At 31.2% G+C, this 14,892-nt stretch overlaps 1 protein-coding gene across 1 annotated transcript; it reads right to left on the bottom strand.

The window, feature by feature from the left end:
• Positions 1-519: 519 nt before the first annotated feature.
• LOC139481102 (uncharacterized) lies at positions 520-13,238 on the bottom strand. The gene is made up of 5 exons (XM_071264203.1): positions 13,025-13,238; positions 7,256-7,437; positions 5,359-5,541; positions 2,399-2,587; positions 520-619 (listed from the first exon to the last, which is right to left on the bottom strand). Exons 1-5 carry the CDS (start codon positions 13,164-13,166, stop codon positions 551-553), a joined length of 765 nt encoding a protein of 254 aa, XP_071120304.1. The 5' UTR covers positions 13,167-13,238; the 3' UTR covers positions 520-550.
• Between the last annotated feature and the right edge of the window lie 1,654 nt (positions 13,239-14,892).

Genomic DNA, 14,892 nt, shown 5'->3' with positions numbered 1-14,892 from the left:
GATTTCCTCTCAGAAACAATATCAATATGTTTATGATCTCATCATATGCTTATATTCGAGTTTGCTTGTGTTTTTATGACGAATTGTGCAGTTTGTAACAAAATTAGGCAAAAATAGCAATACATAATTCGAAATTGTGGTTCTACATTGCTCTTCAACTTCGTACTTTTCGAGCCCTTCAAACTGTTTTTATTCGCGCGTCACTGATGAGTCTTTTGCAGACAAAACACTAGTCTGGTGTACACAAATTTAATCCTGGTATATATCTATGATGAGTTTATTTAAGTCAAGTATATGACACAATAATTACTAAAAGAAAGCTCCTGCATTGTTACCATACATGGAGTCATGTGGATGGACATTGTGTGATATTGGGTACATTAAATTCAAGCCTTTTTCATGAATCGTCCAAATTATGAATGTAATATTTAAGAACAATAAATCGATACTGATATTTACATATCAAGATAAAACTAACTATATGCTGGTAAATTCTTTTTAAAACTCAATAATCACACTTACGTAAAATTGAGATTACGAGATAACTGATTCAAAATTTCAATTGTGATTCCTGTGTACTGACCGGTTTCGTTATATTGAACTGTACAAAGGGAGAAAACTGCAATTGAGAAGAAAATCATCAATGAATGTGGTACTTATATGACTCTTTTTGTAATGACATGAAAAACGAAAGAAATACAATGCAATAGAATAAAATAAAACAAAATAAAATAAAAAGACACACATAAACGCAAACACAAGCATAAAATGAGGAGGATGTGTAGCTTGGATGTTTTTATAACGTAGAAGACTATATGTTTTGTAACGTGTTTATCTCATATACTTGACTCGTATCAACTTTTTAAGATCCAGACTATGAGAAAACTCATTCAAAATTCTGATTGTGATTCATTTGTATCGGTTGCTTAAATAATTTTAATCGTTGAAGTTCAGGAAATGTTAAACGTTAAAAGTTCTTAATGGATGGGATTGTCATAAATAAATCATAAGATCATCAATGTCCAAAACAGTTTAAACAATGTTTTGGGGGTAGAAATCACCTCATGTACTGACATAATTTATATTATGTAACCACCTAACTCAGACAAATAATACTTAGTTAATCTTTTACCCTCTTTTTCGTGGTAGTGAAATTGTTTTACTTTTTAGCCATATGACGTTTGATCTGATTCGGAATTTATACATCCCGCTTAAGGTGCATCTTGACAGATTGGTCCTGAGGTACGATTCGGGCGCAGGATGTTTTTTACTGTGCAATTATCATATTCTTAGCTATGTATTGATAGTCTACCTAATTTGTACATTGTTTAGAAAGAAAGTTCTACCAACTACAATCAAAAAGTTTGCACCAAGTCATGAATATAAAATTGATGTTCTTTTTCACTCGTTCAGTTTATTTTTTTATTTTTTCAGTTTTCATGGACGTCCCTTTTTCAATTTACATTGGAGTTCGGTATTTTTTTAATACAATTAAGTCACTCATTGTAGTTTTCAAGTATTTAACTATTAATATATGATTTTACTAATATTACATACAAGTACCAGCCAAGACTTATTTCTTTTTGTTAGATGTGTTTTCATTTGTATCCATCTGATGAGTTTAGACTTCTCGATTGATTTTTATAGTTCGTTCTTATTTTATACTTTTGCACCACTGTCCCAGGTTAGGGGGAGGTTGGGATCCCACACTTACATGTTCATTTCTAACCCAACCACATTATGTATATATGTGCCTGTCCCAAGTCAGGAGTCTGTAATTCGTCATTAGTTGCTGCGTAACATTTTTGTTTTTCGTTCATTTTTTTGTACATTAATAAGGCCGTTAGTTTTCTTTTTTAGATTGTTTTACAGATGTGAATTCGGAGCTTTTTATGGCTGACTATGCAGTATGGGCTATGTTCATTAATGAAGATGGTACGGTAACCATTAGCGGTTAATTTCTGTACGAGTTGGGCTCTTGTGAAGAGTTGTCTAATTAGAATTCATATCATTTCTTCTTATTTTTATGTTTTGGGCTCTAGCGTGCGTAATAAAGGAAAATCCAGAACATTACTTCAGACGCAACAAATAAGAAGGTGAATTTCCATTTTGAAAATTAGATGGATTACTAGTAGATTTAAAAGCATGGACCATTGCTAATTATACAAACAGATCCTAATAAGTGTAAAAGTTCTGATTTGAAGAGTTTCTAGTACTAGTAGTAGAATAAAAAATTAAGGACATTAATGCTGATGATATATATTTTTTTTATCTGAATGTTGACCAAATACCATGATTCCTTAGATTTTTTTTTCATTTTTATTGGAAACCACAAGAGATTATAAGCATTGATTGTTTTATATAACACATAAGTAAACTAGTAGAAACATTTTCTTACTGGTAATGTGTTGACCAAAAACTTTCTTTTATTGAACCCGAAGTCGGCATTTGGAAATAGTTTGTTTTCTTCTGGTAACTGTTGATTTGTATATAGCACTGGTGACAAATTACGTCGACTGGACTGCCACATAAGTGTATGTATTTGTTGATGGGTACAACCCTCTTGCTTACCCTCATCTTGGTCAGTCTAAAACACACACATAATAATTACGATTATCAAAATTGCAGTTAAACGACAAAAAAGATTTGCGAGGAAAGAAGAAAAGACGAAAAGTGCATTTACTGATTTCTATTTCTATTGAACTGACATTTATTAGTAATGCATATAAAACATATTGTCAAAGAAAGTTGACGGTTTATTATACATGTATCAGTTATTGGAAAATAGTTGTCACATTAGATGTAGATAACTCGATTGTACTATTCTCACTCCTACACAAAGGGACACGTGTTGAATGTTTAATTGGATCCTTTGTTAGGATTATGTAAAATGCAATATTATTTAATACTAGTGTATTCTTTCGGAAATTTTTATATATGAAAACGTTTAGTCTGTATCTGAAAATATATGACGTTACGCATATAAAATAATGCGATCGGATAGGGTTGCAAATGGCAACGAGACAAAAAAACAAAAACCCAACTTTTCATAGATATCCGGATTATTATTTTTAAGCCCGGCTCGTGTTTCGTCTACAAAAGAGTCATCATTGACACTACAATGAAAAAAAGTACAAAAGGAACAAATACTATATTATTGAATTTTCCCTTAAATTTTTGTATTGGAATTCAGTTATTTATGGGAATTTTAGATCTTATGGGAACTTATTGTGCACCTATTATTGCGGTACTGTTTCTGTAGTGTTACGAGTTACAATTTATGACTAAAATCGGCAAGGACCCATCGAAATAAAATGTATTTCAAAAATGTGATATCACTTTTAGATAATTGCATGGATGATATATTGGTCCTCAATTGTGACGACCTCAGTATGTACACTCAAGAGATTTATTCTGCCGAATTGACTTTAGATTAAGTTACTAACAATTTACACTGCCCTTTCCTGATACTATATATCTATATCTTTAACGGGAAGCGTAATACAAAGATTTATGATAAAAGAGATGATTTTTCATTTCCTATTGTTAATTATCCATTTTTAAATGGTGAAATTCCCTTGTCACCATCTTATGGTTTTTATGTATCTCATCTTTTTTGATTCGCTAGTGTATATAAAAATGTATTTGATTGCAAAGAAAGAAATTTGTGTATTATTGAAAAGTTATTACACCAGGGTTTTCGATATCACAAACTGTTCGAACGTTTACTAAATTTTATCATCTGTACTAGGACATAATTCGTATATATAAATCAACACGCATATATCTGATACTTTTAGGTTTTCCTCATCAAATATTTTATGGTAATATTCTTTACAAAGCACAACAATGTCCGCATTTACCTCGAAAGGTAACAAAACCTTCAAACAGACGGCATATTTTTGGTATTAATTTTGGTTAACTGATAGGGTCTTTGCATTCGAAATAAAAAAAAATTCTATAACCAGTTGTTGGCATGATACGGATTATGTATTCTCATATATCTTATGATGGTATAATACTAAACCCCTAACGGGAGGGAGTATGTTTATTTTCAAATGATGAAGACATTATCTTTCAATCAGTTTAACGGAGGTCTTGAGCTGGCATGTCAGTTACTGCTAGCAAACATTGTAACTTATTGTTAGAAAAATAAACCAATGTGTACCTAACAAAGAAGCCTTGAAAAAATCATTGTACTTAAATGGTTTTTTTTATTTAATGAACAAACTGAAAGTGAACTATTAATGCGTGCAGTGAAATGTAAGTCAATACACAAACAGTCCTAATAAAATCGGTCACATATAAAAAAAAAATACTGAAACAGTACCGACAAAATCAGTCCTGAAACATTAATGACAACATCAGTACTGACGAAAACAGTACTGAAACAGTACTGACAAAATCGGTACTAAAACAGTACCAACAAAATTAGTATTAAAATAGTACTGACAAAATTAGTACTGAAACAGTACTGACAAAATATCAGTACTGAAACAGTACTGTAAAAATCAGTTCTGAAACAGTACTGACGAAATCAGTACTGAATTAAAAAAAATAGTAAATTTACAGTTATTGTAAGATAATGAACAATACTAAATTAATAGAAAGTATAACATTATAAGTTTTTAGTCTTTCCTAACAGTACTGATATGTAAGAGGGTAGAAAAAAAAATATACCAAATAAACGTTGGCAAGTTATTGGTAGTGTAGTCCTTTTAAATTTATGTCTCATTGTCATTCTGCTTAGTTTCTTTCATTAGCTTTTCTGACATCGGACATGGACTTCTTTTACATTGAGTTTTACTTTGCGTATTTCTGTGTGTTTCTTTATATCATATGGCATTGAAGTATAGGGGAGGGTTGAAATCTCACTAAACATGTCAAACTCCGCCGCATTTTTGCCCCTGTCCCAAGTGAGAAGTATCTGGCCTTCGTAAGTGTTGTATATATTTTTTTTAACTATAGTTAATTTATGTTTTGGAGTTTAACATGGTTAACTGGTACACATTCTTATTTAAGGGCAAGCTCAGGTCCACCTTAGGAGCAGGATTTTCCCGCTGCATTGCAGACCCCTTGAAGGCGTTTGACTATTATCTGTTCTTTGGTCGGGGGGTAGTTGTCTCTTTGACATATTTCACATTTGCATTCTCAATTCAATTGAAGAAAAAGGATTAAAGAAATTAAAAAAAAATAAATAAAAAATGCAACCAAATGAGTCAAAATTATGTGTATTTAACAAATTTAGATCTTTGTACAGCCTTCAATATTGAACACATCCTTCTCGAGATGAACAACTAAAAATTGCAGGATTAGCTATGACATTCACTCTAGTATAATAAGCTTTGGTTATCTTACTGATGTTAAGTTGTTAATCTCTTTCTTGTTTGTTGTATAATTCTTTACTACAGCTACGTTGTCGAACTTTATATCAGCTATTTCAAAATCCAGCAAGTCTGCAACCTTATCAACACCTACCAACCACCTCGATAAGTGAAGTAAGGAGTTCCGCCATACGTTTTTTCTTCCAAATTCAAAAGGCTGAATGTTTAAAGAGATTAATGTACAAGACATTGTGACATGAAAACAAAAAACATGTAAACAAAATATATATTTGAAACACAACGTGTTTGATTTTCACAACACATCTTTGGTTACACAAGCTGAACAGGATAAACTGTTCAAAGTATTATCAAGATACAATGGACGTATGGAGACCTTTATTTTAAACCCCAAGTCGATGGTTACTGCATTAATTGTAGACTTACACCTTTTATTTGACATGAACGGTTTCTTAGTACCGGAATCCATGACAAAACGAAGCGATTTTAATTCAAAAGTTATAAATTCACTCACCGAAGCAGCAATATATCGACTTCAATTGCATATGGGATATACATTTACCAACTCATTCGGTAATCAAGCGTTTGCAGCTGCAACTCAGACTTTTTAAAGCGTCACCAGTGTCGGAGCAGAAAGTTGATGAACCACGGTTATGTAAAAAACGTCTTTATAAAAATGTTCATCGGAAGATGACCATGCCTTATTGATTAAGAGAGTTAATACTTGCATACAATGTATATAACTAACTAAAGGGTTCTTAGTTGTGTAAGTTTACGGTTTTTATCACTAACCTATGGCATATTAACGTCACAAATAATAAAGAATGTTACACAGGTATTAGACATAATCGATTGTTTTTTTTTCTATTTTTAACATATAGAATGCGATATAACACTGGAATTGTACTAATTTGGTAAACATTATGTTTTCATTTAGTGGGTAAGGATGTGCTTACTCTTCTTGGGTTTGAATTGTGGATTCGCGTTGCCCCGTCGTTTTCTGTCTGTGTTTTATGATTTGTGTATACTTGCTTGACTTTTGGTGATGATGTTGCCTGTTTACTCTTAAAAAGCAGTTGAAGAAAGACTCTTGCTCTGTTTCTTCAATTGATGTCTTTTATTAAACCCTTAGAATCTTTTTACTTTTTAAAGACATATGGATTAAATGTGCAAAAAAATCTTTAATCTTTATAGGACATAACGGTGATATTTGGAAATACAATGCTCTTTTATCAGATTGTCAGCAAAATAAGTATTTTTTTCAATTTTTTCAAAACAAGACGTGTGACTAGTGGAGCAGGACCTGTTTTCCTTCTGAGAACACATGACATCACCCCAGATTGTGGTGTAATTACTGTTGATACATACTTTTTATATAGTGTGTTGTTGACTTGTTTCGTTGCTTTCCATTTTTATCGTCAAGGTAAAGCGAGAAAAAAGATATCAAAGGGATATTCGGACTTGTAAGTTGAATACAAACTGACAACGTCATTGCAAAAACGAAACTACCAAAAGAAAAACACCATTTATAAAACACTACATTCACAACTGGTGCAACTAAACCCAACCTAAAACTAGTTCCTCAGATCCTATTCCACATGTCAAACTGTAAGTACATGTTTGGTATGAAGTATGATTCGGTGATTTAACAATCGAATGATTCAGACACAATTTTACTAACTACATTGCGGACATATCCGTCGTCATCTGTAAAACGTTTATTCTAAATTACTTATTCCATGTCTATAAATTGTGGTTATCATAGTTTTTTTTTTAGAAAAAATAGAAATTCTGAAATGAATAAATGAAATAGATGCAAAGGTGGGGGTAGGTCAAGTAAAACTGCAGCTGTCGCAAAAAACCTAAAATAATAAAATTTAAAGACCGAGGATTGTTATGAAGATAAAATATACCTTTTCAAGAAATTTGAGACAAACATGTTGACATAGAACAGTGAAATTGATGTTGGTTGACTTATCTTGTGAAGAACTAGATAATGCATCAATCTGAGAAGATGTGACTTCTTCCAAAGGATATATTACTGCAAGTATTCCATAGGTAGATAAACCATGATGCAATTCAAATGCCTGCTGGCCTGAAATATAAGTTTTACATTATCTTCAAGAATGTTTACCTATTTGTGAATTATGTATAAATTAGTTTTTTTATTATGTAAGACCGTTTTCTTATTTTTTTAACCCAAGTACGTGAAACTCCCGAAGACCCTTTGAATATTTACCATGAATTAGTTTAAATCTAGCACCAATAGCAGTTTGATGAAGTACTTTAAATGTTGTTCAGTTTTCACGAAATTGTTCTGATACTCCGGAATGTTTCCTTTTTGGCATGGATGAACTTGTTATAAATTAGATACAGGAGGCAATTGTTTATGGAGATGTTTTTATTTTTCTTTGAAATTCTCAAAACTACTGTAAAAATTATTTTTTGAATATTTTATTTCGAGGTTTGCCTGGGTCTGCATACAACCCTATAAAAAAAAATAGTTAACAATGTAATTCGTTAGGACTTTTATTTGTTTGTGAGTTAGTTGTTCGAGTTTATACACCAATAAATTCCTTTAAAATGCTGTACATGCTGTATCGCACGTTAATTGTATATTTATTTCAATAAATTGGTCCAGGGCATGATATTTGCTCATTGTTGAAGGCTGTATGGTGATAAATAGTTGTGAATGTTGTGTTCTCACATTGGCAATCATACCACATCTTATTTTGTATGGTACTTTCTAAACATAAACACGTGTCAAGGATTATCTTTAATTTACGTAACGATTGAAAACACTGTAAAACATATTATAGTAATACTTATGCATTAGTATTCCCATTCCTCGTATAAAATGCAAATGAATTCCTAATGAATGTCAGAAGTTAAGATGCCTGCATATTTATTATCAAACATTTCAAAAGTTAATCATTGTAATCGAATATTTTAAACGAATTCATTATATATTATATTGGATGCATTTAATTATTTATGAAGTATTCTATTTGGATATGGTTGTTAACAAGCCGACATCACTACTGGGATTAACTCATAATCTCAAAATGGATTTAATCCAAGTTTGGTTTAAAAAAAAACTCGTTTAAGGATCATCATATCTTATGTCATATTCTATTGTAGATTTTATGATTCTAACATTTTGCTTTTACTTTGATGCTGTTTGTTTTATATTTAATTGCCTAGTGTAAAAAAAACAACCAAACATGAAAAACAAACAAATGCGAAAAAAATTTCATCAAAATAACAAATAATAAGCAATATATTTTCTCTCAAAAATATTTGATGAATGTGTAACTATAAATGCAGTGCTTAATATATTTGCTTCAAAACCAAAAAATAATAATGCGTTAATTGAATAAAAACATGCTTATGTTGAGCATATCATACATAAAAAACTTAGGTATTAATTTCCTCCGGTACATTGGACTTTTTCCCTTTACTTTAGTGTTATATTATTTTATTTATTTGACTTGTAGAGGTTTTGAGTAGTCCTTCAAAGTCACTTTTGATCCAATATATTTTCAGATATGGGATATTTTTCAAGAGTATGTCAAGGAAAATAAACTTATCATATATATCAGGAGTTAACTTTATATGTGCCAGACGCGCGTTTTGTCTAGTAAAGACTCACCAGTGACGCCTGAAACAAAAAAGTTAATAAGGCCAAATAAAATAAAAATTTTGCCAAATACGTATAAGGTAACCCATTCGTTATGTTGAAAACCTAAGTATCTCAAAAATTCAAAGTTTGGTAAACAGTTAATTAATAATTATGACCATATCAATAATAATTCATGTCAAAACAGAAGTGCTGACTACGGGGCATGGGCCGGTGATACCCTCCTTGATTAAAAACTCCACCGGCAGTGGCGTCGACCCAGTGGTTGTAAATAAACTTGTTGAAGCTTTAAGTACCAAATGGGAATATCAAATAGTTGATATGGTTCAGAAATGAGGGAATACAGGTTGTTAGTGATATTTTTCATCAACTTGTAAAAGTTTTAATTTTGTACTTTAAGCGTCTATGTCTCGGTGTGTGATTTATGAAATGAAATTTTAATCTATACGCTTTGCAGCAAATTTGACCTTTTACATGGTCTTTGATTTGCTGCGATTAAGAGATGATTGCATCGAGAATCATTTATAAAAAGAACAAAATTTTACGAATTATTGTTTAATTCTCCATCATTTTAAAATCGAACGCGAACAAATCTTCCTATAATATAAATAAGAATATCAAAAATTATGAAATAGCCAACAAAAAAAAAACTAACCAAGTGTTTATTTTTCATGCTTCACAATCATCCATATCGTTGATTGACTTTGTCATAGTTAAACAATACAGTATTTTATTAAACATGTTAAAGGAGTAGGGGCAATAAGGCCCTTATTTGGCCCAAAAATTACTGCAAATTTACAAATTATCATACATATTCTTAAATTACTGAAAACTTGACTAAGGTATTAGGTACTAAGAAAACAAAACAAATTTGACATGGAACAAGTTACCATGGCAACAAATCATGACCTAATTTGCATATTTTGTTAAATTTCGTGATTTTCCTTGTTTTTAAATCAAATTTTAAGTATATTTTAAATTTAAAAAGTATGTGCGCACCCCAGAAACAGCTTTATATTTGGTGAGATTATGCCAATAGTTATAATAAAGCTTTTTTTAAATTCTGCTTTCGTTTCTCGGCTGCGCAGGGTGTTTCCACAACGGAAATAAAGACAGAAAACTGCATGAATTCCGTATTTTTCATCGTTTTTGTGAAAACAGTACATATTATGACGTAATTGTGACGTCATCAGATAAAAATCTTTATGTTTTTCCTGTATATTTCTTGACCCTATGCATTTTTAAACATTATGTGCCAGTTTGAAATGGTTATTAAACATTTTATTTTCTTGGGCCAAAACTAGACCTTATAGCCCCTACTCCAAATGCTTTTCGTGTAAATCTGTTATGATTCACATTGTAATTAATTTTGTCAGCATTTGATTTGTGTTTTATTTTGTGTTTTGATGAATACTGAATACGGAATGCAGCTATACTTGTGTAGAATTCAGCATACCAAAACTTCCAGGTTTTTAATCATCAAAACCTTAATTTCTCTTTATGTATTCTTTCTTTTTCAAGTATTCATTCTCTCTTTAATTGATCCCAAATGTTTGTATACTGAATTGTTATATTGAATATCTAACCCCAAAAATAATGAGTGGAAAATTCCTAAGCAACGTTACCGTAATGTAAATCTCTACTTTTTAAATTAAAAGTAATATGTCTTATTGGTCTCATTAGAAAAACTTCGCTGAGAATACCCTAAAACAATTCCATATATTCAAACAGGTAAAATGAAAGTCAATATAATACGTCCATGATCAAATCATACGCTTTGTTTGTTGTATGACCTGATTTCAAGAAAAACAATATAACATTTCATAAATATAATTATATCTGTCGAAATAATTGAAAAATTCAGTAAAAATATTGCTATCTATTATTCATGGGAAAAAACGATTACTCAATAAACCACCGCATATTAAAAAAATTAACTCCCCATATTTCCACACTAAATAGTTTGCATGTTTCGTTCATTGCAAAGGCATTCATTTTTAATCAATTGACTTCAATTATTAAAAAAAACTGAAAGCGCATTATTGAGGTCGATATAATGTCCTTATTAAACGTATAATTTTCTCTTTGGATTTTTGTGTTTTGTAAAAACATCGAAATTAGTATTATGAATTGGAACGTTGGTGGCTGCTGAATGTCTAGTGGAAAATATCATTATTTTGTTTCTTAACAATAACATGTTAAACCCGCTACATTCTTTGTGTAAAAGATGCATACTTTTAAAAATTGCTATTTGGATTAAGAGTTGTCTCATTGGCACTCATACCGCATCTTATTATTATATTCTTTTTATATCTATAGAGCCAGTTGTTTAGTGATTGTATTTGGTTCATGTCTGTCATATTTTGTTTTCGTAAATTATTTTACTTTCAAATAAGGCCGTAAGCTTAATCAATTGAACTAATCCATATTTTTCTTATCATGGCATTTTATAGTCAACTATATGGTAGAAGTATTTCTTATCATTGAAGACCGTATGTTTGCCTTTAATTGCTTACATTCACTTCATTAGAATTTCGGTGAATAGTTGCCTAATGGGCAATCATACCCTATATCCTTATTTCAATATTTAGTGATCTTGATTCTATTACCCAGAATTGCAAACAAATCGTGTTATATATTTGTCGTTCGATGTATATACAAACAATTTTAAAATTTCACAAGGGCAATGTTAGCATACAGGGTCAAAAAATATAAAGTATGTAAGAATTAATTTCAGAAATAGACCGAGATTTAAAATAGTCCAAAAGTTGTATAGAATTTATAAGAATCCACAAATAGTTCATTCCACTACGCGATTGAATATTTTGACGTTTGTGGTTCAACGTATTTTCTAATTCATAATAGAAATATATCATAATGACATATAATAGTACAATATCATACTGACGGGATCTTTTAAAGTACAGAGTCACTTTTATAAGAACCAAAGAAACACAAAAAGTCACATATACAAAACAAACCAGCAAAAAATGAAAGATAATACAAACACATTAACGGGATGTTTAAGTACCGATCCACGTTAAATGGATATCACATAAAACAATCTAACAGTAAAATTAATATTAGTAATAGAACAAAGACAAATGAAAGAACAATATAACACGTTGTTAAGATGATAAACAACATCAGTACGCAGAAACTATACACCAAGACCATCATGTTCTATTTGTGAAGTTAATACGGAATATTCATCAACAAGATCTTCGTACCCTCCGATGAACTTTTTTTTTAAAAAGGACGAGACGTTCTTTGACAAACCCCTGATCCTCAATGCTCTTCAACTTTGTACTTGTTTGACTTTATAACTATTTTGATATGAGCGTCACTGATGAGGCTTATGTCGACGAAACGCGCGTCTGGCGTACTAAATTGTAATCCTGGTACTTTTGATAACTATCATCAACTTTCTGCTCAGACACTGATGACGTTTTACAAAGTTTGAGTAGGAGCTGTAAGCTCTTGAATATCGAATAAGTTGGGAAATATATATCCCATATGGAGGTGAAGTTGGTATATTGCTACGAAGGTGGGGACATTTTATAATTTCATCTCGTTTGTCATAGATTAATGCAGTATATTTAGTATCACTGAATATAACATTATTGGAAATTGATAGAGTAAACTACTCTACTCTAAGAGCCACACTCTAGTATTTAGTTAATATAAAACTCAAGGTAAAAAATGAGGCTTCTAAAGGAAACGATTAACTACAGTTACCGTTCATACTTTGAAAATAAATGAACGATAAGAATGAACATGACAGTTTAACCATATCTCAATACTTTATTAGACGGGTTCTTTCGTGATGAAATGGTATTTACTAGAAAAAAGGACATGGGGTAGCCAATCATAACACAAAATCAGTAGGTAATAGAATAAAAAGTATATTGGGTATTCATTTTTGATACAACTTCAGTATATGCACAGCTAAAATACCCAGAAAAAGCAAAGAAACAGCGCTGTTCCTCCTCTCAAAGTCACAGTACGGCATTAATATAAAGTAATATAAATGTTTACTTACCCGATTCCTTGTCGAAGGTTATGCAAACGGATGACCACTTCAGATGAGCTATCAAGGAAATCAGAGAAAGGGCTGAGCTACAATTAGTAACGTTGTTTACACACACATCTTTGCTCTGTAATGAAGAACTAATGCGGGTCATAATTCCTTCGTCCTATAGTAGTTTTGTAACGATTCTGAAATTATGTTTCAACCGAATAACTGTATCGAATATATCATTTTTGTAATCATCAATTGCGTGTAGCCTTTTATCGATCATATTTTGATTAGGAATTGAAATGCAGATTAGATTACCACGGATATTAATTTTATTAAGTACTAAGTTGTTTCTACTTCCTTCAAAATATATTTTTGCTAGTAATTTTCTATATAAAATGATGTAAATTATCAATCATATTAACTACGCAGTTATTGAATTCCTTTTTCAGAATTCATTTTATATGTGCTTCCTGAAATTTCAGTTAAGATAATCTTTTAACAACAACAAGACAGTTCCGTTTATCCCATTGCATATAGGTTAAATCGAAAGAAATAAGTCTACTTATCTTTTTCTGTACTCGAACAAAAAAATTGGTTATACATCAATAACCCATAACAGTAAAACGATACAAAAAACTACTATAAAGGTACTTAAAACCCAGTATGTGCACGTTCGTCAATAATAAACAAGTGTATATACTATGATGTTATGCCTCGATTTTCCTCTGTCCACTTTAAAGAATACACTTTTTAGAGACTTATGAAGACCTGCAATCAAGTATATTTCCCAAAAAAGTCCAACACATTTCTTATTTTACTTCACCTCGTTCATACACATATAAAATATTTTGAATTTTGCACTAATAGGTAACACATTAAAAGAATTGAGATTGCATGCAATCTAAGACTCTTTCATCTATAATAGTATTAAAACATTTGATTTTCTATACTTTACACTAGTCTTCCCAATTTCAAGCCTAAAGACAAATTGAAAAAGTTGGTATTGCTTTGTTTCATAAAACAAATGGCCACGTAGATACAAGTATTTGACTTACGCTGGGGATAAATCCTGCTTTGTGAAAAAGCACTATGGTTCAAATAAAAACTTCACTGAAACTGACATTATCAAGATGCTTGCTTTCTTGATTAACAACATATGTGTTGCCGTTGGAGGACGTGTTTTCCAACAATCATTCGGCAACTAACTTTGCATATCTTCTTGTAAAATTGTTCCTGTATTCTTATGAGGCTGACTTCTTACAGGAACTTCTTCGAGAAGTATCCATTAACTTTATTTTCAACATACGGAGTTTATATCTCTCAATTTATACGATATATCCGGGCTATCAAGAGGTTTACTGCTTACAAGGAAGCTATCATGTTTTCCAAATGATGAAGATGATATCCTCCCTTCGTTAATTTTCGAGTTGGTTGAACGTTAGGGTATATCCGTTTAAAGATGATAGCGGATATGTTCCTAATGTCGTAACTACTATCCCGTCCCCTTTTCATGAATGTGACCTCTTTAAAAAGACTTGGTACTTATTTTTTGTACTTAAATGAGCTACACAACATGTGATACATGAGGAGCAGGATCTGCTTACCATCCCGATGCAGCTGAGATCATCCAGTTTGTTCGATTGGACTAGTAATGCTTAGTCTTTTTTGCTATGTTGTACTTTGTTTACTAATGATTGTGTGTTTGTCTTTTTCTTTTTTAGTCATGGCGTTGTAAGTTTATTTTCGATTTATAATTTTGAATGCCCTTGTGGATCTTTCGAACTTCTTTTTCATCTTCGTACAGGCATTTCTCTCATGTAGAAAATTGTAAATTGAACTTTGTTTTTCATCCAGCTAAACCTCTAACTTGTTATAATGTGATGTAACAT

Source organism: Mytilus edulis, chromosome 7 (genome assembly GCF_963676685.1).
Source record: "Mytilus edulis chromosome 7, xbMytEdul2.2, whole genome shotgun sequence".
Classification (NCBI taxonomy): Eukaryota; Metazoa; Mollusca; class Bivalvia; order Mytilida; family Mytilidae; genus Mytilus; species Mytilus edulis.
Note: the sequence above shows the minus strand (reverse complement) of the source record. Positions and strands in the feature narration are given on the sequence as shown.

Bases quoted from the DNA above. Each gene is read 5' to 3' on its own strand.
- LOC139481102 (XM_071264203.1), bottom strand. From the start codon at position 13,166: ATGACCCGCATTAGTTCTTCATTACAGAGCAAAGATGTGTGTGTAAAC. The intron at 7,438-13,024 runs GTAAGTAAACAT...CTTATATTTCAG, and splicing joins AACCTTCGACAAGGAATCGG to GCCAGCAGGCATTTGAATTG. The intron at 5,542-7,255 runs GTATATTTTATC...TTAAACATTCAG, and splicing joins GTCTCAAATTTCTTGAAAAG to CCTTTTGAATTTGGAAGAAA.